This window comes from Podarcis gaigeae, assembly GCF_964106915.1.
Source record: "Podarcis gaigeae genome assembly, chromosome: 15".
Taxonomy (NCBI): Eukaryota; Metazoa; Chordata; class Lepidosauria; order Squamata; family Lacertidae; genus Podarcis; species Podarcis gaigeae.
In genome coordinates, this window is record NC_139692.1 from 40,689,920 (window position 1) to 40,717,340 (window position 27,421).

Here is a 27,421-nt window from a genome sequence, read left to right on the forward strand (position 1 = left end):
TAGGGTTGACAGAAGTTGGGAGTCCTACAATATGTGGAGGACAGCATGTTGGCAACCCCAGATCTTTCTGGCCTCCAGCCTAAAGGGAGGCTCCACCAGAAATATAGGGAACAAAGCTTTCCCCTTTAGAAAGATGAAACCCTCTGTATACTGGTGAGAGGTATTCAATAGCAATGTTAGCACACCTGCCAAAACATCTTTTCTATTAGTGTTTATATTCAATTCTTTGCTTTGCTTTCACATTATAGGAAACAGCTTACAAAGGTACCTTTGTCCTCCCACCAGCACCATTAGTAGCTTTTGAACATCTTGCTTATGTTTCCTCTTTGGATGGGCACATACAAAGTCTATTATTCGCAATTCACTGTTCTCAAAAACCTGTGAAAAGTTCAGTGTAGCAGGTGACTGAAAGACAGCGGCTCCCAAAACATTACAACTTTTGTGTCAGCCAAAGGGCGTTGCCCCAAAGATCGAGCCACTGAATACTCTCTCATGCATCATGACTTCCCCACATTAAAGCCTGAGCTAATACCGGACGGAGCTTTTATACTGTGCATGGAGGAAAATTAGGCAGCCTCTTTCATGTGCAAGGTATTTACCAAGAGAGGATCAAGCTTTTGTTGCTCAGCAGAAGTGATGACAATGGAAGAACAACATTAAATGAGCAGTGCCAAGTGCGCTGCGATTGTGGTGAATCATTCGGGAGCATTTGAAAGACGTCGCGTCGGCTGGCTTTTAACTTCCCCTCGCTACGAATGTGGGTGGTGTGCAACGCAGGGGCCAGAGGGAAAGCAAATGGTGGGTACACCGGATAACAGATGGCAATGAACGCAAGGACATATTCTGAGCCTGTTGGGTCAGGCCAATGGCCCATCCAGTCCAGCATCCTGTTCTCACAGTGGCTGACCAGATGCCACAATGGGAAGCCTGTAAACTGAGCATGAGCATAATACCACTCCAACCACCTGTGATTCCCAGCAGCTAGTGGTCAGAGGAATACTGCTTCTGACAGTGGAATAAGAACATAGGCATTGTGGCCAGCAGCCACTGACAGGCTTGTCATTCACAAATTTGTCTAAAACTCTTATAAAGCCAGCCAAGTTGGTGCACTGCCTCCTTTGGGAATGAACCCCTTAGTTTAACTATACACTACATGAAGTACCGGGTACTTTATTTTGTCTGTCCTGAATCTTCTAGCATTCCAGTGGTGGTAAAAAACCCCGTGTCCCTCTAGATATTATTGGATTACGGCTCACACCTTTCCTCACCATTGGCCATGGTGGCTATGGCTGATGGGAGCTGGCACCAAAACATTTCTAGAGACACAGGTTCTCCCCATCCCAATGCGGCAGGTGATCAGGCAAGGCAGCTCCTCTGACCTATTCTGCCCATGGCTCTGTCAACCTCTTCCTTCCCCGCTGTGAGGCATACATGCAGGTCTGAAATTTTACAAGAACATAGGGAGCTACCTGACATCAAGTCAGCTCCATTGGCCTATCCAGCTCAATACTGTCTACACTGCCTGGCAGCAGCTCTCCCAAGATTTCAGACAAGGTTCTCCCCCATCCCTAACATGGCGATCCCAAGGACTGAACCAGAGACCTTCAGCATGCAAAGCAGATGTTCTACCACTGAGCTATGGCCCTTTCCTACGAGGTTGGGCAGGAAAGGAGAATAAGCAAGAGAAACTGCTGCATTGAGTTATTTAAAGGCAACGTGCATGTGATCTAAGCTTTCCAGGTAGCAGCCCTGGACTCAAGTTCAATTCCTGGCATCTGCAGTTACGAGCAACATGGATTGGGAGGCCTTTGCCTGAGCGATCATCAAGTCAGAGTTCACAACAGAGTTAGAGATGGGCCAAGAATCTGTTATAAGCTTGTGTGATGGTAGCCGCTTCTCCTCTTCTTCCTCCTCCGTGAATTTGTCTAATTCCTTTCTCTCACCATTAAAGTAGTGGACATCACTAGATAGCATGACAATGAATGCCATCAGTTAATTATACTCTGTATTGTGAAGAAAGGCTTTCCTTTTGCCTGCCAGTCAGATTCATTGCATAAACTTGAGTCTCAGTATTATAAATACGAGAGAGCACGGACGCTAATACTCCCTTACGTGCTCGCTCTGCACCATGCATAAAGTCATACATCCTTATTGCAGTGGTGCACACACTTTTTTTTTAAGGCTCCAGGACACATCTCCTCATAGGCAACCTTTTGGTTGCCATGCATGGCAGTGATGGGCAGAGCCAGAGACAAAGAGCAGATGGAGCCACAGAGGCAACTTGGACCTTTGTACTGTATTCTATGTTCCAGCAACACACTCAGAAGGTTCAACAAAACCGCCCTCATCTCTACATCCAGGTGAGAACGAGGCATTATAACAGTTCAAAGGCAAATTGCAGCAAGGCAAAATCACTCAGAGAAGGCAATGGAGCTATGGTGAGACCTTGAGGGCAGAGAATGGCTTGGGGTTAGGAATGGGAGGGAAATTCGATTCAGTCTGCATTTAAAGTCAAATTTACCTAATCCACATTTTCCAAAACAGCAAGTAAATTTAAACACAGGCTATTCTTCGAAATTTGCATTTATCCAAATTTTGTAATGCAGTTTGTCAACCAAACAACATGCACAAAAATGCATATACCAGGGTAAAGCATACACATAAATGAACATATTAGTGAAGATAACATGCAAAAACAAAAAAGGAAAATTGCTTTGCAAAAACGTGTATATTAGGAAAAAATTAAGCTCAAATAATTAATTTTCCTGATTATGTGTTTTTTTTAAAATGCAAACTGATGTGGAAATGTGAAAAGTGGAATTTAAGGTCAGAAAAATAGAAATTGAGAGAAACCAAAAATGACATATTCACCCATCCCAACCTGGGATGAGTCCCAGGGACCAGGCGGAAAGGGTCACATTCAGCTTCCTGGCAAACAGGAAAGACAAATTAAGAAAACAACCATGGCTGCTTTCTCACTTGGTCACTGCTTCTCCTAAAGATAACCCTGATCTTACTCTTAGAGCAAGGTAAAGTCACAATGGCTAAAATATAGTGTCAGGTGGGTATCATTCCATGCCATGCATCTCCCTTGCTGCTGATTTTTCAATCTTAACATGTGTCAAAAAACAACAACACTAAAGTACCAACCTGGATGCATAACACTAATGTATTTGCTACTTCAAAAAACATCCACGGCTTGGAGGAATGAACAGCCTTTGGGGGAGAGACACAAAAGGTTTATCCATCACCATTAAAACACAATAGTTGCTCGTTCTCTTAAAAATGTCTTCAAAGGGGTAGATGCAGTGTTTTTAACAACAGTCGTAACAACACCTGGGTTCCCCGTCAGTCTGCTCCAACACAATGATAAAAACACATTCCATTAAAACTCCAGGAGGGAACAGAACAGCATCAAAGTTCTGAAGGACACTGAGTGGAAGCAATGGGAGAGAGAAAGAGCACACAGGGGACTTAAGGGGGTAAAATGTTGGGTTTAGAGTTCTTTTCTACTTCCGTGTTCCCTTTATTTCATTAACAGAAAAGCAGATATAAAACACATTGGGATCTGTGTCTAAAAGGCAGCATCAAAAGCCCATTTTCTAATGTTGCCACCTGCAGTCATCTTTTGCAATTGGTACCAGCCTAGCAAGTGATCCAGGGAGCTCACTGGGGTTCCAGTTTTGAACTAGTGCTCTGAACAGTGGTCTCGTCTACCAAAATGATCGAAGGGCAGGAGAACTCTGCTATGATGAACGGTTATAGCATTTGGGGCTTTTGCGTTTAGAAAAGAAAGGCAAAATGAACTGTGGTCATGACGACAGAGGTGCATAAGATTATGGAGAAAGTGTGTAGTTTTCCTCCTTCCCATATAATACTAGAAGCCAAGGGGTCGTCCTGTGACGCCTAGCGTTGGAAGATTAAGCACAGACTAAAGGAAGGACTTCTTCACATGGCACATAGTTCAACTATGGAATTTGTTCCTACTAGGGGAAGTGATGCTCACCCAATTGGCTGCCTCCATTGTTAGAGGAAGTATGCTTCTGACTCCCTGTTGCTAGAAACTGCAGGAGAGTAGAGTGTTGTGCTCAGGGGTCCTGCTTGCAGGCCTCTTAGAGGCAGCTGGTCTGCCAATAGGAGAACAGGATACTGGAACAGATCCTTCAGTCCAATCCATCAGGGCTCTTCTTAGGTTCTGAGTCCAATTGTCAATTTAGTCTGATTTTATCTATATTGACTGGAACCAGCTCTCCAGGCTTTCATTTCCAGCCCTATCTAGAGATGCCAGGGATTGGATCTGGAACTTTTCCTACACAAAACAAACACTCTCCCCCACTGAGCCATGGCCCTTCTCATTCCACATGATTTATTTTTTTAAACCAGGGAGAAACACATCTGAATTTTTTCAGTGTTCCTGGGGATTGTTGATCTGGAAGCTACTGGTTATCACTGCCCTGCCGCACCCCGCTCCCGTAATTTCAGTGTTAGGATGAAAGAACAAAGCCAGGAACTCTTGTTAAGCACAGAAAAACAGATTTGGAGTCTGACAGCTCCAAGCTTCCTTCTGCCAACCTTGGGGATGAAGCTTATTTGTTTATCCCATTTGGATCCCACCCTCCCTCTGAAGAGCTTAGGCAGGCGTTCCAGCCTCACCGTATCCCTGTAAAGAAGGGGCAGGGGCAAACCAAGGGTTGCCAGCCAATATTCAATGAAAGCCATCAGACAAAGTAAAATTAGTGCTTTGCTGCCACCTACAGTTGTGTAAAAAAATCCTGCCGTGGTTTGATTTATTGTGCTCACTGACAAGATGAGGTTGTCAGCAAAAGGAAAATGAGCTCCACTGCATTCCATTTGAGCACTTCTGGTCTAACACTGAACTGCTCACCCTGCTGTTAGTAGCACTGGGTGCTACTATTTCAATATTACTGAACACTCAGGCTGTGGATGATGGCCAAACTGAATAGGAAGCTAAATAAGTCTTTAGTAACCACACCAGATTTTTAGAAGCAGGTGCAGCTCCCAACCCCAACAATATCTGAGATTGCAGCATGTACTGTTTAGTTTGCCTTCCTACAAAATCTACATTATTCGCCTTGCTGTCTGCTGTGGCAAAATGACATAACTTACGTAATTCACGTAATTCATCACTTTGTCATTATGTTATTCCACCCTGTTCCTTCCAGTGCAAAGGAAACGCAATGCAAATGTGAAAGGGAGGGGACAGAAATGAAATCCATTATGTGCCATTTGCAGGCTGAAAGCAACAGCAATAGTGAATACCAATTGTATTGCTTGATAGAGTTCCGTTCAGGACGTGGGACGATTAAAAACACCAGCAATTCCTATTTCTGTTTTCATTGGAATTCTCCAGAATTCCTATCCCACAACAGTATTGTTTGCCCTGGGACAGAAGCTGGCAAATGGAAGCCTTATTCTGGGGCTAACAGCAGCTGCAAAGTTCTGGTGGGTGGGACCATGGAAGAGGAGAAAAGGGTTCATCCTCTTTTCCCCCTGCACTGTAGCCTCCATGGAAAGGGAGAGGAAGGCAATGGGCTGCCTTGTACCAGGTGAGACTATTTATCCATTTAGTCCAGTTCTGGCTACTCTGGCTGCTATAGGGTCTCAGGCAGCAATCTCTCTCACCAGCTGCTACCCGATTCCTTTTTTATCTGGAGACATCCGGGATTGAACTTTGGGACCTTCTGCATGGATAGAACTATGTACCATTGAACTATACTCCCCTTTCTACCATCTAGTTGTACACTCATCTTTCTGGCGTTGACCAATCTGATGGTCCCTAGTTAGCTCACATGGAGAGTAAAACAGATTTGTTTTAAAGGAGTACTGACACATTGGAGTCACAAACAGCTTTAGTAAAGAGAACACCAGCAAGGCTACACTTCTCTCAGCTGAAACTCTTGGCCATTTCAACAAGGTTTTGAAAGTTGTGCAGGATTAGATTTATTTCAAAAGGATCAAACATCTATATAACCATCTTCCCTCCTTTCTCAGTCTTTGATCAAGAGCTTATTCCTATAAAAACTAAAATGAGGTTGGAGAGCACATTGGCTGATTGTCTAGAATAAACCTTTTCTATTCTCCAGGCATGTTGTTTTTTTGATCCCCTTTTGTTTTCCAAGTCAAAAGACACATTATCTGAAATAACTTGCAAAATTCGGAACAAATATTCACAAGGCTTTGAATGAACTCTTCCCAACCCCTCACTCATCTTTCAGCATTGCAGAAAATACTCTTATTTTATCCCTGTGCTTTAAAACAAACAGAAAAGGTTGCCAGCTGAGGCTCTCAAGATGGTAGAACCGAGAATTATATCAGGGGGTTGTGGGGGGGAAATCCTCCAACAGGCCAACAACTGTCAACAGTTTAAGCGGCTGCTGTTTGGTCAAGTGAGTTTGCATACAGCCGTGATAAAGGGGGGGGGGGGGAGAATGAAATCAAAGGAGTACAATGTAAACATTTTACAGTTTACATTTAATAAATCCAAATTAAACATCCAGATTCGCCCTGAAAACAGGTCAGGAGGTTGTGTGGTAGAAGTGGATCAAAACCCAACACTGGAAGCCTTAACAAGCAATATTTAGTGTAAAATCTGCTTCAGTTAAAATGCAACGGCATATCCCCCTTCTACTTGCTTGACAGAATGAGCCTAAGCAAGTTTACCTGGAAGTAAGTCCTAGTGTGTCCAGTGGGATTTGCTCCCCAATAAGCATGGCCAGGATGGCAGCAACTTGTTCCTAAATGCATAATTTTAAATGATTTATTAAAAGGTGGAAAGGGGGGGGGGGGCAATATTCAGCTAGGATGGAGAACTTGCGGCCTTCCAGGTGTTGTTGAACTACTACAACTCTCATCACTGGCTGGGCCAAGGATGATGGGAGAGGAAGCCCAACAAATATCTGAAGGACCATAGGCTTCCCCACCCCAGGTATTCATGGTTCACCTGAGTTCTGGTTTCCTGTGCTTCTCTATTTTATCTGATGTTGATCTTGTGCAGTCAGCATGGCTGCGTCTGATGGGAGTTGTAGTCCATTTGTGTAGTGGTTGAGGGTTGCAGAGGGTCTAAGACCTGTTACTATTTCTGCAGCAGGGTCTCTGTCCCCAGTGTCCTAGAGCTGTCCAATCACCATGAAATGGGAGCTTTTCAGCTACTGTTTTTTAGCTTACCATTGAGGAAGACTGAAAACACAAGGTGCTTCACTTTCAAGAGAATAGTGCAAGTTCTGTTACATACAATGGGAATTCACAGAAAGCACAAGTAACTTCAAAAGACAATATTGCAGCACTCTAAATCATTTGCCCATGTACCCACAGAGAAAATAGTAGGCCTACATGAAAGGCAAAACATGAACACCTGCATTGATTGTTGCAATGCATCCCTAATTATTATTACTGTTTTGTGCTGCTAACGGAGCAGTTTGACTTCACCCCCAGAGGCGCCCTCCATTGTCTCTTGAGACAGACAACAACAACAAAAATTAGATTATTGTATAACCTTGGAAGGGATGTGGCTGTGCAAAAGTGTCAACTGTGCTTCAGTTCTTCCCATTTACTTTCACATCTAAAATGGTTTTGCAGCACACAACATATCCCATTTTATTTTATTCCATAATCAGATGTACTTGTAGGATTACAGAGATTGCAACCAATTCTAGTATCTAAAATAGCACCTCACATATATGTATTATCCTGCAGGATTACTATGGCTGCAGATCAGTTCAGCTACTCAAGAGCAGCACATATGTATTTAAAGGAACCATACTGAAAGATGCAGCCATAAAGAAATAATGTAACAGGTGGCAACATAAACAAACACACACACACACACACACACACACACACACACACACACACCCAACTGCAAAATTGGGCCTATGAGAGTGATTAGCGATTGCTTAAATTAAGCCTCCTTTTCTGAGTGACCAGCATTATATGTGAATGCTTTACTCCTTTCCTCTGCCCTAAACTCCCCTTCCTGGTATTGAACCTGTAAACCACACCAAAAGCTTACTCGGCCCCCTATCCACTCCTGTCCTCAGCCATCTTGTGAAGCTTCCAAACGTACGATCTTAGTGACATTTAAAAAATACTTTTAAAAAACCCCAAAATTATGTGCCATGTGATTGACATGGCTTGGATTTCTGCTGCCAATCAATAGGAATCCATATGGCACCTGTTTACAATGATCACAAGTCACTCACCATCAGCATCATCATAAATCTTGGACAATAACTAACTGGGAGCCATGGCCCACATTTCTTCACATACAATTTTTACTGCCTTGATGTTCTTTAGAGCTGGCATGTCAACATGTAAGGCGGGGTTATAGTGTACTGCCCCTGCCTCCGGGCAGTGCAACAACATTAGACTAGTTCTCAAATAGCAACCAGAGATATCCCCCCCGTCCTTAAACTGATGTTCCTTCTCCCTCCTCTGGCACTCAGTTTTACAGCTGTTTGTATTGATATTGCAATTTTCCATTATTTGAATTCCTACCTCTTTTCCAAGAGGCGTGTGAATCTCGTTAAATGTTGTTGCGGAACTATTAGCAAACACCCATCTCTTGATTCCTTCATGGTTTCTTTTGGCATGCCCTTCTGTCCTCGTCTACTTTCCCCATAAATTACTGAGTCCTGAAAAGACAGCAGCCCCAAAGAAGAACACCTATATGCTTTGCAAAGCCCCAAATGCTAGATGCAGAGAAGGCTACATACAGTTTTATCATACGCTTGTAAAACACACATGTAAGGCTGCCGTGCTAGAACAGGGTGTTTAGTCTGGGATCACCAGATCCCTGTTCAGCCACGAATATCACTGGACTACCGGGAAAGGACTATAGCTCAGTGGCAGAGCACTGGCTTTGCATTGGTGGCCCTAGATTCAATACTTGGCATTTATTTATTAATGTAGCAGTTTCCCATGTTCCTGCTTTACACTGTCAGACAATTGATCCACATCTCTTAGTAGTGTATTGTTCATTAGATATGGTAGATGTACCAGTACTTTTTATTCTCTAATGGTGTTTAATATGTGTTCTAATGGATTATTTTATGTTGTATGCTGCCTTGATAACTTCTGGTTTGATGGTGGAATATACAGTGGTACCTCAGGTTAAGTACTTAATTCGTTCTAGAGGTCCGTACTTAACCTGAAACTGTTCTTAACCTGAAGCACCACTTTAGCTAATGGGGCCTCCTGCTGCTACCACACCACCAGAGCACGATTTCTGTTCTCATCCTGAAGTAAAGTTCTTAACCTGAAGCACCATTTCTGGGTTAGCGGAGTCTGTAACCTGAAGTGTATGTAACCTGAAGCATATGCAACCCGAGGTACCACTGTAAATGATTATATTAATTTTTGGTGTTTAATGTTTTAGGGGATTGTCTTAATATGTATTACGTTGTCTTGGTAGCTTCTGGTTCAAAGGCAGTGAATGAATCATTTTAATAATAATCTGGATGGTGGTGGCTGGGATAGAAACATAGCTGAGTTAATAACAGGAGGTGAGAGCAGGAAGATAGAAGCTTGCAGCTTAGAAGCATTCACGGGGAACTTTTTTGGCTTAACATCGTCAAATGAACACAAAGGTCAGCTTTATTCAACCCTCTCCACCCCCAGTCCTTGAAAGTGTAAAAATAAAAGTCTGGAAGCAATCGTCGCTAGCTATTATTCCTTCAGCCTGTAATGCAGTGGAGTGATAAAAAAGAAAAGAAGGATTGACTCTTATGAAGTAAAGAGCCAGAGAAAGGCGCTATATTATGCATGAGCCATAACGTTTTGTCCTGCATAAGCAAATCTAATGTACTTAACCCGGCTTGTGCGCTAGCAGATCACATCTGCACATTTTTTCATGCTGACACTCCAATACATAACACAAGTCTTCCACAGGGCTCGCTCAATTATTTTCCACGTCCATTTCGACACCACCCACCTCTTCCATCAGAGGGGCAGAGAACATGCTTTCCATGTACGAAGTCCTGGTGCCTTTCAGTTAAAGGTGATGGGGAAGATTCTCTGCCAGAGACTAGACAGCCATTGCCAGTTAGAATAGACAAAACTGGGCTAGATGGATGGATAGTCTGAACTGGAATAAGGTAGTCAATTACAGACATTTAGATCACTTCTGGAGTTCAGTTTCAAGTCAAGGACTGATACTCAATACTCTAAGTCTTTCCAAAGATCTAGAAAACTGCATGTTTCAACAAGGTCAGCCAGTCTGGCCCATGATGTTGGACTCTGTAAAGGGCAATGACTTCTATCCAGCAAGTTATTTGGCCCTTGTTGATATCACCAGCCCCTATTACATTTCTACGAGCAAAGATGCAAAGTGAGCCCAAAATGGCCTTTAAAAATTGATAAGGGCTTTATGGAGCTTCTAGACTTATGTATCAGTTTCATCTGGCTCTGTCAAAATGCTAGTCAATTTCCCGCTCTTGTCTGATTTATTGCTGCCGCACACCATATTTGCATCACTCTCCTCGTCTGACAGTTCTGTCAGGGCCAGGCTCCACTCTTGGTTAGTACTGACTCAATGAATTTTAGCTCCCCTCCAGTCTACTTTCTGGACCTACAGTCAGCTCTTTCTAGGAGCAATCTCCACGCTGTTTAGTTAGCTCCTGGTTCACTTATAGCCCCAAGGCTTTGGGAGAATTGGATATAAGCCACCATTTTGCTTGCATGCAGGCCATGCCCCTATACTGAGACCAAGCAAAACCCAGAATGGTTTCCAACTGGAAAACTGGGAATTAAATATTCAGTAAAGTTCACCGAAGAATTGGCAACACTCCTTTCATTTACTAGGAAATTGGGGAGTTGAATAATCTGGGGTTGATTCTTTTCCATCAGTCCAGGGGGAAAGTATATGATGTTCTGTCTCCTAGCCTATGGCAAAGTGGCTGTATCAAAGTTGATGCCAGATTCTGGGTGGCTTTTGGGAAAATTAGACCAAGGGTGATATGAAAACTGTGGAAATATTGGCGATTAGGTGCACTTTCGCATGCAACTGGCTAGCTCAGAGGCAGCTCATGTAATGGGGACATGGTCAGGCGTTGCCAACACCCAATATGTGTAACAGACTTCAAGGGACTCTCTCTGCATGAACCTAAGTTGGAGGCAGCTTAGCTAGGTCCCATGTAAAGAAGAAGAAGAAGAAGAGGAGGAGGAGTTTGGATTTGATATCCCGCTTTATCACTACCCGAAGGAGTTTCAAAGTGGCTAACATTCTCCTTTCCCTTCCTCCCCCACAACAAACACTCTGTGAGGTGAGTGGGGCTGAGAGACTTCAAAGAAGTGTGACTAGCCCAAGGTCACCCAGCAGCTGCATGTGGAGGAGCGGAGATGCGAACCCGGTTCCCCAGATTATGAGTCTACCGCTCTTAACCACTACACCACACTGGGAGCAAAGATGATTACACTGGTTGTTGGCGAACTAGGGCAGCGGTCATGGACCTGTTTCAGCCAGTGGGCTGCATTCTCCCATAAGCAACCTTAGGAGGGCCACTTGCCAAAGATGGGCAGGGACAGAGGCCAAAGTGGCTGGGGCAATTGATGTGACACTTACCTTTTCCCAGCCACACAAAAGCCAGAGGTTTCTCAACTCCCACCCCTCCATCGGGGCAAGCAAGTGGTATTATCGTAGTTCAAAGACACATCCCAGCCAGGCAAAAACACTTGAGGAGGGTGTGTGGCTGGGCTGGAGAAGAATGTGGCTTGGGTGATAGACGTGGTTAGAGAAGAGCCCTGAGGGCCAGATAGAGAGGCCTGGAGGGCTGCTTTCAGTAACTGGGCCTGAGGCTTCCCACCTCTGAATTAAAGGCAGATAAGTCTAACAGATCACACGGCCTCAATACGACACAGGAGTCCATACTGCCTCCCTCTCCTCTAAGCAACACATCGTGCTTTCTCTTGTCCTCATCTGTCAACTGACTGACTGCTCTGAACACTAATTTTGCGCAGCAATTAGCTCACCACTTCCAAGTTCCCCTCCTCGGTGCCCGAACATGTCTTTGCTTTTCAGCAGACACTGCTCTCTTTTATTGGCTTAAGAGCAACTTAGCGGTGACTCATCTTTGCATGAAAGACAGATGTCATCTCCAGTTTGGTTAAGCATTAACCTTGCTCTTTGGTAGCAGCCAGTGTTCCCTACCCACTCAATGCCTTTCTAACACACACACACAAAATCAAACACATCATTCATTGTGACCTTAGTCAAAGAGGCTGATGAAAGTAAACACCTGCGCTAAGCCGTAGCTGGAGAAGGTATTTGATCTCAAGCTTTGCTCTTCATTTGAACTAGGACGCTCTTTGACAAGGCAACCAGCCTCTCCCAGGGTGGTGTATGTGCCTCCCCGACTCCTGTTGTTAGCACTAAAATACTTAAATCTCCTATTGTGAATCCTATCAATAATCGCGTTTGGGCTCCTTCTTTTAAAAAATATCTATCTTATCGTGTACTGTCTTTTAGCCTGTGAGCTCATACCTGCTCTAATCCTCTGAAGATGAATGACATACAAGTTCTAATGCCGCCAGATCCTGTTACTAACAATTACCAGTTTTTCCTCCGTATTTTCACAGCACTTAAGGACACAAGGAAGGGAAAGGAGGGGAGGGCTTTCTTCAAAAAGAAGAGATCAATAGCAGTTCAGAGCCAACGATGTTGTATTTTGTTGGATTAAAAGTGTTTAGCCATGATCTCTTCCAGCAAGACATGAAGTGTTGCATCAATGAAAATATACAGTAGTCACACCAAACAAAACACACCGAAAGGGCAAAGGAAACAATGGGAGGATTACCTTTAAACAACACATTAAAGCATGTACATAAAGGGTTGGCAGCAGCCGGGGGAGGAAACTCAGCAAGTCAGATCCTGTGTGTCTCCGCCCCCTCCCCCTCCCCCAAAATACATGTTCAAAGTCACAGTATTTAAAAGAGTTTTCTTCGAATTAGTACGATTTCTAAATTGTGGAGTTTTTCTAGATAGCCTCAAAAAGACACAACAGAGCAAGCTATGTGAAACTGTGCGGCCATTTCCCTCCAACCACCAGTCCTTTCTGCAAACGAATGTAGTTGGATTTATTTACATAATGTATATCAAATATCTTGGATATAAACTTATGTTCCCAGAGGGGCTAATGAAGTAGCAAGATACAATAAAAGTAAACATAAAATGAGAAGCAAAAGCAAGGCGTACAACCTAACATAACAAACTAAAAACAATGGTTTGAACCTGACTATTCCCCACCCACCTCCCGACTATAGTTTAAACAAAGCCACAATATTGAGTTTGGATCCCATGGGGAAGTGTAGTTAACTTTTAAAATGATGCTCTTTTTATTGCTGTTTTCATTTGGGTTTCGTTTTTTATTTAATCTTCTGCTCAGGTTAGCTTGGTGCAGATGTAACAGGAAATGATGGTTTCCTGCTATAAGAGCGAACTTTCTGTTCACATAGGAAGCTGCCTCATCCCAAGTAAGGCCACTGGTCCATCTCACTTGCTACTGCCTGCACTGATGACCAGTGGCTCTCCATAGTTTCACACAGGGAGCGTTCCCATCCCTCCCTGGTGATGCCAGGGATTGAATCGGAGACCTTCTGCATTCCAAGGAGATTCCCTGCCACTGAGCTAGGTCTCTCCATCCCTCCCTTGTCCTGGTGGAGACTGAAAGCTTCCGCTCTTTAGCTTATTTATCTGGACGCAGGCAATCAAGGCAGTTTACAAATAAAAATAGGAATCTGCTTAACAAGTCACCAACAAGTACAAGGGGAATATATGAATTTTAAAATAATAATAATAATAATAATAATAATAATAATAATAATAATAATAATAGTAAGAGACCCCGTTCCAGCCAAATAGGGTTCATTCTAGAGGTGAGTGAGCATTTTAGAGAGCAACTTTAACCATAGAGAGTAACTATATTAAACTACATTCTCCTCCAAAGCACAGGAGGCAAATTAATATCCAATTCACATCAGACTACCCGGCATAAAACACAGTTAATAGGAATATGTGGTGGAATAAAAAAATAAAATAAAACTGAGGAGCAGACAACTTTGGTATGCTAACAAAATTTTTACAATCTGTAGTATAGTTATTATTTTTATTATACCGTCCTGATGGATTTATTTTCTTCCTTCTCTATAAACCTCTTACATCCAAAATGGATATTAAAGGGGATATGTGAGAAATAAACTAGCCAGAAAATCCTTTTATCAATACTAGACCCCCCGGGCCAAACCCTTGCAGCCATATGGAACGGAAGCACATGCCAATAAGCTAGTGGGAAGAGTTACGCAAAGTACTTCCAAGACGAGTCTGTAAAAGAGTTTCTAGGAGTTACGGGGACACAGCTGAGTGTATGCAGCTCTTGGAGAAGAGAGACTGCTACAGGGCAGCTTTCACTGCCCTGGTAACCACCAAATGCCTTGGACTCCACCTCCCATCATTCCTGACTGTTAGCCATGCTGGCTGGAACTGATGGGAGTCCCAACAGCATTTGGAGGACACCAGATTCCCCACCCCCTGATTTAGAAGGGGAACCTGCCCTTGAAGCTCAGAAAAGTTTTTGCTGCTAGCTATATGTAGGCTCACTGTGGCATCACAGGTTGTTACATCAGAGCAGCTGAGCCCAATACCAATCAGAGGGGTGGGTGATATCTTGGGCATTTGGTTACCCTCATTTGGTAACAAAGGCCCAGTGCAAAATCAAAAAGCCTTTTGTGGGACCACTAGGGAACTGCAAAGCTGACTTAACAGCTCTCTTGGCAAAAAGAAAGGCAAGATATGAAGAGATAACAGGCAGAAGAGAGGGAGGAAGAAGTGGATGAGGAATCAACCCATTTCCCATCTGGGCCAAGTTTCACCCTTAAGTCCATTCTATTCCATTTCTGTGTTGATCTGAGATTATTTTGAAATATATGTCTTTGAAAAACAAAAGCACTGCACACACTCTCAAAATATGCATCTTTAAATGTATTTTGATTTTTTGAGCCAAGAACATCACCAGAAAATTTGGGAAGTTGTAGACAATAAAGTTCAAGTCTAAACCTTTATCCCATGTGGTGTTCATCAGGCACGATCATACTGGAATTAGCCAAGAACTAATTCCTCTATTTGAGCAATTGGGGTCTACCATTCTAGTGGGCCCTCAGCTAGCATGGCAATTAGCTTCCATATGTAGCAAATATAAGATTGGTGTTAAGGAAGTGCCAGCACACAATCTCATTAGGAAGAATAACAATAATTGGAAGCTGAGTGAGTAAAGGTGTACGAATATCTACACTTCAAAACTTAATCTGGTTTAATATTCTTTCCCTCTCATCGTACCCCTAACTGTGGGTCTCCAGATGCTACTGGACTACAAAAAAGAAATGGGGGAGAGATTTGGTTCAGTCCACGTTTTAATTAAAACCAGCATCATTGGCACTTCCCAAAACAATATCCAAACCCAAACGCAACTATGCTTCAAATTTCACACCTTGCTGTATATTGTGATTGTCACGCTCCTGTATAGGCTAGGGTCCCTGTTTCAAAAGGTCTAAGGCTCTCATCAAAGTACTCACCGACACAGGCAGGGTAGTGCTGGAGCAATGCAGTCCAAACAAAGCGCAGATGGTCAGTCTAGGTCCAAACACGATCCAAAAGCAATTGCCAGGAAACAGCCTAGGAGGGAACACTAGGATCAGGAACAAAGATCTACAGAACAAGTGAATTGTGTTTTACCCCAGCTACTGGAAGGCTCAAGAGGGAGACATTATATGCTCTGGCCTCCTGAACCACACAGCTGCAGGTAGTAAGAGAGCTTCAGAGATTGCTTACTTATGAGTAGACCCCTTTCACATGAGCAGACCTAGAACTTCACAGACACATACTATAATGTTGTTTTTTGGTCTGAACCCAAATCTTTTGGTGCCGGTGTTCTTGAGGACTAGGAAGTGGTTCCATGAAATTATTTTATATACGTTTTTATTGTTCTGTGACTTCAAGAATTTCCATAGGAAGTAATTTGTAGATGGAAGAAAATAAATACGAATAAACAAATATATTCAGTGTGAGTGCAAAATTCAAAGTTGATAAGCCACAGTGTTAGGGAAATTGATCCACCTTCTCACCATATGATTCACAATATACTTGACCAGATCGTTTATGCAGAGAAAACTAAAATGTGTAAAGCTGAAGAAAAAAAAGTTTGTTCCAGTGCAATAGGAGATACTCAATTTAGGGAAATGGCAAAAAAACTTAAGGATTTCACTCAACATGAGATTTATAGGGTGAGAATCATTTAATAATAAAACACCCTAGAGAGAGTTGGGAGCAGCAATTCCCAACTGGGGGTCGAAGCATGAGAATAAGAAGAATTATATTCAGATTTTTCAAAGGCGCACGATTCCTGGAGTTGCAGGGGTAGTGAAAACCAAACACTTTTCTTTCCATTAGGTTTCAGTGATAACATTCTGTGCCATTTTAATAGACTACGTATCTTGAATTACAAGAACGCACATATACATCGGCATATACAATCCCTTAGTGAGAGGGAAAGATCTCAGTTATTCGCAGGGCACTCAATACCATTACATAATACCCCTTTCCAAACAAGCAAAAGGAGGCAAAATTTTTAGCTGGGGATTTAGTCACACTTCATCAGGATCGCGTTTACACGGGGCCCAGCCAAATGCAAGTGAAAGTTTTACTGTCAGTTCACTTTGCATGTGCTATTACTAATCCACATGAAGCCTGCTGAGCTAAACCCCCAAGGTGCAATCAGTGTTAAAATGTTGTGAAGAGAGTGTTTAAAGTTGAGGTTAAATGCATTTGCCAAGGTATGGGTTTTGTCCAATGACAAGCTGAAAGTGAAACGGGCAGAGGTTGGGGGGGGGGGCGTGTGTGTTGCTCTAACCAGATATGTGCCATAAACACGGCAGGGTTACAATGCAAAGGTTGCTTACGCACCAGATATGCTGCTGCAATCATCATTTTGTCGATATGTATGCTTCACAATGGGACGCGGGTGGTGCTGTGAGTTAAACCACAGAGCTTAGGACTTGCTGATCAGAAGGTTGGCGGTTTGAATCCCCATGACGGGGTGAGCTCCCGTTGCTCAGTCCCTGCTCCTGCCAACCTAGCAGTTCAAAAGCACGTCAAAGTGCAAGTAGATAAATAGGTACCGCTCTGGCGGGAAGGTAAATGGCATTTCCATGTGCTGCTCTGGTTCACCAGAAGTGGCTTAGTCATGCTGGCCACATGACCCGGAAGCTGTACGCCGGCTCCCTCGGCCAGTAAAGCGAGATGAGCGCCACAACCCCAGAGTTGGCCACGACTGGACCTAATGGTCAGGGGTTCCTTTACCTTTTTATGCTTCACAATTGTCAGCTAGCAGTCCGGCTACTAAGTCATCCAGTAGACAAAACGGACACTGGTAATTTTGGAAGAGAAATCACTCCCATGAGAGGCTTCAAAAGAGGATCATACAAACTCAGGGAGTATCAATGACTGCTGATGTTCTACCTTCACTGTTAGAGACAGTATGCCTCTGAATGCCAGTTTCTGGAAAGCGCAGGAGGAAGGTGGTGAAGGAGCATCTCCATCCCCATCGTTCATCCTGGACACTGAGGTCCAGCGCCGAGGGCCTTCTGGTGGTTCCCTCCCTGCGAGAAGTGATGTTACAGGGAACCAGGCAGAGGGCCTTCTCAGTAGTGGCGCCCGCCCTGTGGAACGCCCTCCCATCAGATGTCAAGGAAATAAACAACTATCTGACTTTTAGAAGACATCTGAAAGCAACCCTGTTTGGGGAAATTTTTAATGTTTGATCTTTTATCATGCTTTTAATATTCTGTTGGGAGCTGCTCAGAGTGGCTGGTAAGATCTTACTAATAATCTCCTTTTAGTGTGCTATTTATTATTCTTATTCTTATGCTCAGGTCCTGCTTGTGGGCTTCATATGGCTATCTATGGCATCTTTTTAACTGCACTGGTTCAGTACTGGCATGTTTGGCTCCTTGGGCTCCTTTGAAGGAAGTTGTGGGATATAAATTTAACAAATAATGTGGTTGGCTGATGTTACAGCAGGATCCTGGGCTAGAGGGGCCACGGGCCACTTAATGGTACTGCAACTCTACCATGGGCTTTGCAAAATCTGCAGTAAAGCACACGGTTTCTGTTTGCAGATAACCTCCCCAGGACTTAAGATCTTCCCCAGAGGCCCTTCTCAGAGTGCTCCCTCCGCTGTTAGCTTACAGGAGTGGTAGCCCCTCCATGGGGTATATTCCCCCTGAGGAAGCTCACCTGGCTGCCCTCTGTACAATCTTTTTGGAGCCACTAAAAAAATATTTCTCCCCTACCCCCTTCAATAGTTTTAACAGTAGAACAAGTTCATTTAGGGTTTTACAATGAACATCCACTTCTCCCTAGCTGGTGTTTTCTTAACGGCCGTTGTATTGGGGTTGCTGATTTTCTTTCTGTGGCATGAGGAATTTTCTTTAATTTATATCACAGAGGAGTTGGTTGTTTAACGTTTTTGGGACGCGACTATGCTTGTCAGTTTTTGTATTTTGTGATTCTGTTACGTTTTCGTAAGTCGCCTTGTGGCTCCAATGTGAGAGGTGCACAAATCCAATAAAAAGTAATAAATTGAAACACATAACCTCTGCCCCTGTGGGTCCAGAGTGTTGCCGTCCCTCTGAGAGTTCCCACCCTATTCATCCAAAAATGCAATTTCGAAGCAAATGTGGCAAGTTCCAGCTTGAGCAAAACCAACCGACCTAAGGAGTTTGAGGTACCTGAGAAATGTGTGTAATTTATCCAGGGGTTCCAAACAGCAGTAGCTGGAGTAGGCCTACACTGTGAGATTGTTCTGAATAGGTAGAACCAGCTCTAAGACCGAACACTTATTTACAGCAGGCTTCTTCAACCTCAGCCCTCCAGATGTTTTGAGACTACAACTCCCATGATCCCTAGCTAGCAGGACCAGTGGTCAGGGATCATGGGAATTGTAGTCTCAAAACATCTGGAGGGCCGAGGTTGAGGAAGCCTGATTTACAGTATTTATTTTACATATTGTTATCCTGCCTGCCTTTCAGACAATCACTGTCCCCCAAAGTGGAGTGCATCAATTTTTAAAAATGTCATTTATTTGGCTGATGGATGGGACTATACTGCCCCCCCCCCCCACCAGTCCCAGAGCAACAGACACCTAGAACCTAGCATTGTTTCAGGCAGGGAGGGAAAATACAAGCTCCTGTGTCTGCTCTTTCCGTGGCTGGTGCATGGGGCCCCGCTGGGTCTCTCACTTGCCCTGAATTAATCATGGGAGGAAAGGGGTGCAGACTTCCAATGGTCCCAAGTCCCTTTTGCTGATGGCAGACGTCAGCGCATGCAATCCTGGGTGAAATTGTTCTACTGTCCAGGCTTCATAGAGCCAAATTCAAATCCTCATTCAGCCATGAAGCTTACTGAGTGACCCTGGACTAAGTCACTCTCTTGCTCTCTTCTTGAGAATATAAAACATCCAGATTTTAAGAGTTTGTTTGCATTTAGAGTTGACTTTATGCAAGCGTGAGTTACATGGCTCAGACATTTAATGTCTATTATTCATTCCTGCAAATGCGGGCGCTCAGGAGAGCAAGTCTGCATGATTAATCTGTGGCTCATGCGAGTCTTGTGCTCTCTTGTCCACACCTGTGCAGGTGGGGTCGGTTTTCTCTCTGAAGATCTACCTTTTCTTCAAGAACAACTTAAACAAGTATCATACTAAAGCTTTCAGGAAAATTTAAGTGCTCTTTAGGTTAGCAGTCTTGATAAATTCCATGCAGTCATCTAGAGAATTTTCACTTGGCAGTCCAGAACTATCAAGGTTATTTCCTTCTGAAAAATGATGTTTTGACTGGATTGGGGAAGCAGGGTGGGGGCAAGTTTTTTCACTACGGCAAGATGTGGCCGTCAGAACAAGAGAGAGCCATCTGTTTGCAATTGGGCCTGGCTATTGTGGTCTAGTTTGCTGGTAACAGTTTGCATACTAAGCTTAGTAAAGTACACATTTAAAAAAATAAAGGAAATATAATCAGAAAGAGGTAATGTTACTGTAATTTTAATTTACTCTGGAGGAATAAAGGTCAAAATTTCAAATCTATTTCACTATGATGGGTTGGCATGGTGTAGTGCCTGAGGCTGCAATCTTTTACACACTTACCTGACGGGTGCAAACCCCACTGAAATCAATGAGCTTACTTCTGAGCAGAATTGCAGTGTAAAAGGAGAGAGGAGGTAGGGGATTTATGGGTTCAAATCTCAGTGAAGCAGCAGAACTATTAACTGAAAAAGACTTTGACATCTCAGAAAGCACCTCTCCCATACATTGAGAGTTAATTATCATTTGAGGTATGACAAAGTATAATACGAATAAAACAAAGTTTGTGATTGGGGAAACAATAAATATATCAAGGGAAGGCCATATCAGCATCAATTTACCTGGCTCACCCTGTAGAACTTTCCAAGGTTTGTTCTATACAGGCTCAGAACAGCCAGGAGGTTCTGCACGGAGACTGCAAAGAAAAAAAAAATGCTTAATTTAGATGACTTAAATCCCTAGGTGAAGAAGTTGAATGTTCCAGCCTTACAGACCCAGTTCGAATCCTCATTCAGCCATGAAGCTAATTCACTGAGCAAGTCACATTTTCTCTCTTCCACTGTGTGGTTTTAACTAATCTTTATGTTTGTTATATTGCTGAGTTACCTGTACAGGCAATCCTCCTTTTGCACGGAGGGCTCCATTCTGGACCCCAACACGCGTTGGCAGAGCCCACCTGAGCCCACTCTGCCCTTTTACATTATGTCTTTATGATGTTTGGGGCCTATTTCTGGGTTTGGTTTTGATCACATGTCACTCAGACGTGCCTAAACCCGGAGTTGCCTGTACAGTGGTACCTCAGGTTACAGACGCTTCAGGTTACAGACTCCGCTAACCCAGAAATATTACCCCGGGCTAAGAACTTTGCTTCAAGATGAGAACAGAAATCATGTGGCGGCAGCGCGGCGGCAGCAGGAGGCCCCATTAGCTAAAGTGGTACCTCAGGTTAAGAACAGTTTCAGGTTAAGAACGGACCTCCAGAACGAATTAAGTTCTTAACCCGAAGTAGCACTGTACATTACTTAGAGACAGTCAGAATTAAGTGGTATATAAATGGACAAGCTGACTGACTACTTATTAAGCCGGACAGGAGGAAAAAACTGTATACAATGCCCTCAGCGCCTTGGGAGAAAGGTGGGGTGGAATGGGAATTTATTTTTTTATTTATTGGATTTACATACCACCCTTCATCAAAAGATCTCGGGGCAGTTCACGAGGAAAAAACCCCCAGATAAAAACACAAATAAATATATTACGTGTACCAATAAATATATTAGTAGAGAATTGGCTGTAAAGCTGTCGAGTAATGCCAAACGAATAATTCCTTTGATATTGTCAGCAAGGTTTACAAAAGCAGAGGAGGGGAAACTCAGTTATGGATTTACTACGTGGACTTAGGATGAAGGGAGGCTGCAGATCTTCAGGTGTTGGACTGCAACTCCCAGCATCCCCAACCACTGACCATGCTGGCTGAGGCTGATGGGAGCTAACAGCCAACACCATCTGGAGAGCTATAGGCTTCCCAACGACTCTTATCTCCAACTCTTCATCTGCACCATGACCTACCTAGCAGGGCTGTTGTAAGGATCAGTAAGTATGTCATGTGAAACATCTGAAGACTCTGGGAAGCATTCCATTCTATTATTATTATTATTATTATTATTATTATTATTATTATTATTAACAAAATGAAAAGCCACTGAAGTGCAGTTCTGCTGCTCTACACAAACTTCCGAGAAGGTCAAATTTCCCCCACCAATAAAAGTGGCTCTAACATTAGTTTTTTTGTTAAGAAACCTCCAATAACTGTTGAAACTAGGAATGGTTTTAAAAAAGCATTTGCAGGCAACTGCTTAGAAAAAAAACCTAAAGCTCTTTTTGCACATGGAATGAACATTATATTGGACTCATCCAACAAGCTCCAATATGAAATCTCCTCTCATGCTAAATAAGCACCTGGGCTGAGAGAATGATTCGGGGAATCCAGAGTTGAAGCCTGAGCGCCATTAATAATTATTGGATTAGTTGTTTTTTTAATCTAGCTCATTGTTTCTTTTTCTACATATACAAAGTGATCCATTAAAAGATTTTCTAAAAGCCTTTTAAGACAACTAGGGGTGGAAAGAAATCTGGTTCAGTTTGCATTTAAAGGCAAACCTGATAAATTCACACTTTATGAAGCTGTATGCAAAACGAACTACAGCTATATTTTGAAACTCACTTTTCTCTGAATTTTGCAACACTGTTCTCCAAACAAGCAACATGTATACAAAAATGCAAATACTAGAGTGAAGTGTGCATAAAATGCATATAAAAGTGAATCTAACATGCAAAATACATTATATTAGGGGGAATCGCTGCAAAAATATATGTATTTGGAGAAATTTTCATCAGGATTTTTTTTTAATGATAGCAATAATCACAAACTGGTGGGGAAATGTGGGGAAATGAACTGACTGGAGAGAACAAGAAACTGATAAATTTGCCCATCCTGAAAAGACATTGCACTGCCTCATTTTAACACAGTTGAACGGCTTCAGGTAATGTTGCCACAAGATGATCAAATAGAATGCAAAAGAAGGGCAGATAAAGAGTGCAGGTTTTCCCCGCCCTTGGAGTCATCACATAGGCCAGCATATTGTTTGTTTGTTTGTGTGTGTGTATCTATCTATCTCTACACAGAAACGATTAACTAAGAGGAACTTCACCAGATGCTTGGGAATGTAACTTGCTCTTCAATTATATTTACTCAGCATCAACTCAAAACGAAGTGCACTGTTAGCAAGACAGGAAAACCTTTTAAGATTACTGTCTGATAAGGGCATGGGTAAGCTACGTAGTAAATCTTAACAGCGATGGGGGGAGAGAGAAAAAGGAAGTTATTAAGCCTACTGTGCAAGGAATCACATAGTCACCATATCATGATGGAAAGTTTCTAAACTGAAACATCTGATCTGTCGGTTTCTTCAGAGACATGGCTGAATGTAAACATACCCAAAGCAGATTTATTAGTCTGTGGATAGTCCTCATTATTTGAAATGCATGTACACGCACACACACCTAATAGCTATCAGAAATACTTCATTTCTAGAAGACGTGATTTTTGACCTGGAAGACTTTCCCCAAATCCAGATGTGCAGTGGTTGGTGGCAGTTGCTCAGCAGTGAATCAAAGGTATTTTGTCTATGCTTAAAACCATTATTTTCTTTTATTGCTGCTTCACATGTGCTCCTGGGCTGTGTGGGTTTAGGTTTAAAAGTTTTAGTTCCAACTGAACTTTAGCCATTAGTATATTGCCAAAACATTAAGAAAAATATTGATGCCAAAGTAGCCATTAGCCAAATGTTTCTTGCCAAGGACAGCAGCTGTGAGTCTACAGTCTCCCTCTATAATGTATAGTACAACTTGCCTGCTTCCTTTTGTCACCGTAAGCCACAGATCAGTGGTAAAGAACACCTGCTTGGCATGTAGAAGGAACCAGGTTCAATTGCTGGGATCTCCAGCTAGATTTGGGCAAAACCTTGGAGAACCACTTCTGACTTAGTGCAGACTACTATTCTTTCATTCTTCCAGACCCGGGAATCACCTTTAACCAAAACCTGCAAGTGGAGACCCATTCCTTAATATTTTGTTTATCATAAATTTATGTGGAGGTGAGAGTGCTGCTGTTGCAACCCACCTTAGATCAGACTGTGACTCAGAGGTGGGATTCCAAACCCACCAGTTGAAGAGCGATGTTGTTTGACCAACCTTCCCAAACTTGGTGCCCTCCAGATGTTTTGAACTACAACTCCCTACATGGCTGAGGACATTAAGGAGGGCATTTAGAGGGCATGAGGGTGGGGAAAGCTGCTGAAGACAACACCGAACTAGATGGGTAAACTCTGACTTAGGAGTTTAAAAACCTAGGTCACCTCTGTCTAGATCAATATTGGTGTGTTTTATGAACTAGCAATTTTACCTTGGGGACGCAGGTGGCGCTGCGGGTTAAACCACAGAGCCTAGGACTTGCCAATCAGAAGGTTGGCGGTTCAAATACCCGCGACGGGGTAAGCTCCTGTTGCTTAGTCCCTGCTCCTGCCAACCTAGCAGTTCAAAAGCACGTCAAAGTGCAAGTAGATAAATAGGTACCGCTCCGGCGGGAAGGTAAACGGCGTTTCCGTGCACTGTTCTGGTTCGCCAGAAGCGGCTTAGTCATGCTGGCCACATGACCCAGAAGCTGTATGCCGGCTCCTTCAGTCAATAAAGCGAGATGAGTGCCGCAACCCCAGAGTCGTCCGCGACTGGACCTAATGGTCAGGGGTCCCTTTACCTTTACCGTAATTTTACTGTGATTATTTTGCTTGTGCAAACCACAGAAGTTCCAGGAAGATGTTGACAAACATTAGAAAGCAACTAAGCATGTTCCCTTGCCAACCGTATAGTAAAAGCTATGGTTTCCCCAGTAGTGATGTATGGAAGTGAGAGCTGGCCCATAAAGAAGACTGATCGCCAAAGAATTCATGCTTTTGAATTATGGTGCTGGAGGAGACTCTTGAGAGTCCCATGGACTGCAAGAAGATCAAACCTCTCCATTCTGAAGGAAATCAGCCCTGAGTGCTCACTGGAAGGGCAGATCGTGAAGCTGAAGCTCCAAGACTTTGGCCACCTCATGAGAAGAGAAGACTCCCTGGAAAAGACCCTGATGTTGGGAAAGATGGAGGGCACAAGGAGAAGGGGACGAGAGAGGATGAGATGGTTGGACAGTGTTCTCGAAGCTCCCAGCATGAGTTTGACCAAACTACGGGAGGCAGTGGAAGACAGGAGTGCCTGGCGTGCTCTGGTCCAGGGGGTCACGAAGAGTCAGACACGACTAAACAACAACTAAGCATGTTCCTATGAAGCTGCCTTATGCCAAGGGTTTTAGATGGCAGTCTTGCCCAGCTCTGCCTGGAGACCGCAGGGATTGAACTTGGAGCCTTCTGCCCCGAGCGCCTCCTTCCCCCCATTGCTGCAGAGTGGGTCACTTGTAGAGAGGGCTTTCAAAAGCAGGTTTTGACATGGTGTTGGAGCCCAGACTACCAAGTACACCCTGTTCAGCTCTTTAGAGCCAGGCCAGGGATACTATTTATGCCAGAGCAGGGGCCGTGTCGTGATGGACGAGGCTGGGTTTAAGAACTTTACATGAGAGATACAAAACAGAAGGCAAAGAAAGGCTGAAGTGCGGGGTAAGATTTACGATGTTCAATTATTTCCCTCACAATTCCCCCCTCCCTCTAGGGTACAAGCACATAATATATTGTACTTTCCATTACCTGGTACAAATATAAAACATATCTGAAAAACACATTTCATCCCTATAACATATTAAAACAACAAGAAAGGGGCCATGGCAGGGTTTGATAGATTAACTGTCGCCCACTGATGTTGTGCCATATTAGTTAACAGCAAATTAATATCATCGCACACATTTTATTCCCCCTTACATCTTACAAAGAAAAATTAGGCCAGAAAGCCTGCAATTCTGAAACTCCTGTATTAAATCCCAAAAGCCGTAACAACACACAGTGGAGCAAGAGCAAACCTTGTCCATTTTGGCTACTCCGGGACATTTCCTTTAAGCCACCGTAAGCTCCAACTCAAAGCCGCAGAGACCCCCTTTTGCGATCTAGATTCTTCTTGACACGCGTGTATTTTATGAACTGGCATATTTCACTGCATTTATTCTGCATGTCCTTATTGTGATCTGAAGCCAGGGCTTTTCATCAGCACCCAATTGTTAAAATAAATCCAAACAACTCAATAGCTTTGGGGTTACGTAGTTGTAAGAAGCCGTAAAGGTAAAGGTAAAGGTACCCCTGCCCGTACGGGCCAGTCTTGCCAGACTCTGGGGTTGTGCGCCCATCTCACTCAAGAGGCCAGGGGCCAGCGCTGTCCGAAGACACTTCCGGGTCACGTGGCCAGCGTGACATCGCTGCTCTGGCGAGCCAGAGCCGCACACGGAAACGCCGTTTACCTTCCCGCTGGTAAGCGGTCCCTATTTATCTACTTGCACCCGGAGGTGCTTTCGAACTGCTAGGTTGGCAGGGTAAGAAGCCGTAGATGGTTGCAATTTTCTGGTACACATGAGTAGATATAGATGAAATCGATTTCATTTGCTATGAATTAATTCACACACACACACACACACACACACACACACACACACACACACACAAATGAGAGCCACATGGAACCTCCATCTCCAGATGCAGTTTGCTGCTGAATATCTATTGTTGGACAAGGTGGGCGCAAGGACACAGGAAAAAGCCTTACATTGAGTCAGTCCATTGGTCTATCTGTCTTAGTGTAGACACGGACTGGCAATTGCTCTCCAGGAGTTCAGGTAGGAGTCTCTCCCAGTCTAACTGGAGATGCAGGGGATTAAATCAGTGGCCTTCTGCATGCAAAGCAGGTGCCCTGCTATGGTTTCCATACCCTGCTCTGGGTTTCCTGGAGGTTGCCCTGGGGGGCTCCTGTCCAACAGCCTCAGGTGCAATGGTCTCCTTATGTTCAACAAAATAAAAAAAATCCTTCCAGTAGCACCTTAGAGACCAACCAAGTTTGTTATTGGTATGAGCTTTTGTGTGCATGGACACTTCTTCAGATACCAGTATTTTCATGCATACACACGAAAGCTCATACCAATAACAAACTTAGTTGGTTTCTAAGGTGCTACTGGAAGGATTTTTTTTTGTTTGTTTGTTTCAACTACGGCAGAACCACACGGCTACCTATCTATATCTAGAATTATGTTCATCAGTCCACTTTGATTTTTTCTGCAGTAGCCAGAGTCCACGATACACCATTTAAATGCACAAACCTGCCCTGGCCTGTTTCCAAACAGAGAGAAGCACATGTTGTCACAAACCCTTATATATGGTTGAGAGAGACATACTTTTTTTAAAAAAAAGTGGGAACAGTTAACAAGTTGGGATTTGCTGATGGTAATAATTACATTGTATATCTGGGGATTCATGACTTCAATAATTAACTCTGGGTACTAAAAGGAAAGAAATGAAACATTTAAAACTGCTTATATATTTAAATTTACAGGTTTGTGCATTTAGATGATGTATCGCTCGCTCTGGCTACTGCAGAGAAAAGCAATCACAAATTACATATTTCTAAAGGAAAGGAAGACCCTAAACAATTCTATGCCATTTGGTGGGATTTAATTTCTTATCTATCCAGTTCAGATATACAAAACTCTCTTCCTCCACCAAAATGCAAAAATAGGCTTTTATGAAGTTTTTTGCTGCTTT

At 43.3% G+C, this 27,421-nt stretch overlaps 1 protein-coding gene across 10 annotated transcripts in view; it reads right to left on the bottom strand.

Moving 5' to 3' along the window:
• Positions 1-27,421, bottom strand: part of BRIP1 (BRCA1 interacting DNA helicase 1) — a 222,354-nt gene that overhangs the window by 61,962 nt on the left and 132,971 nt on the right. For 4 of the 10 annotated variants that reach the window (XR_014558455.1, XR_014558456.1, XR_014558457.1 and 1 more), the window contains 2 exons: positions 20,480-20,553; positions 15,580-15,679 (listed from right to left, as the gene is read on the bottom strand). Coding sequence is in view for 4 of the 10 variants with exons in the window: in XM_083715016.1 (XP_083571142.1) it covers positions 15,580-15,679 (100 nt within the window). In the remaining 6 variants the exon portion in view is untranslated. Of the gene's footprint in view, positions 1-14,977; positions 15,680-20,479; positions 20,554-27,421 lie in introns of those variants that run through there. The other 6 variants (XR_014558454.1, XM_083715016.1, XM_083715014.1 and 3 more) reach the window with 3 other exon arrangements.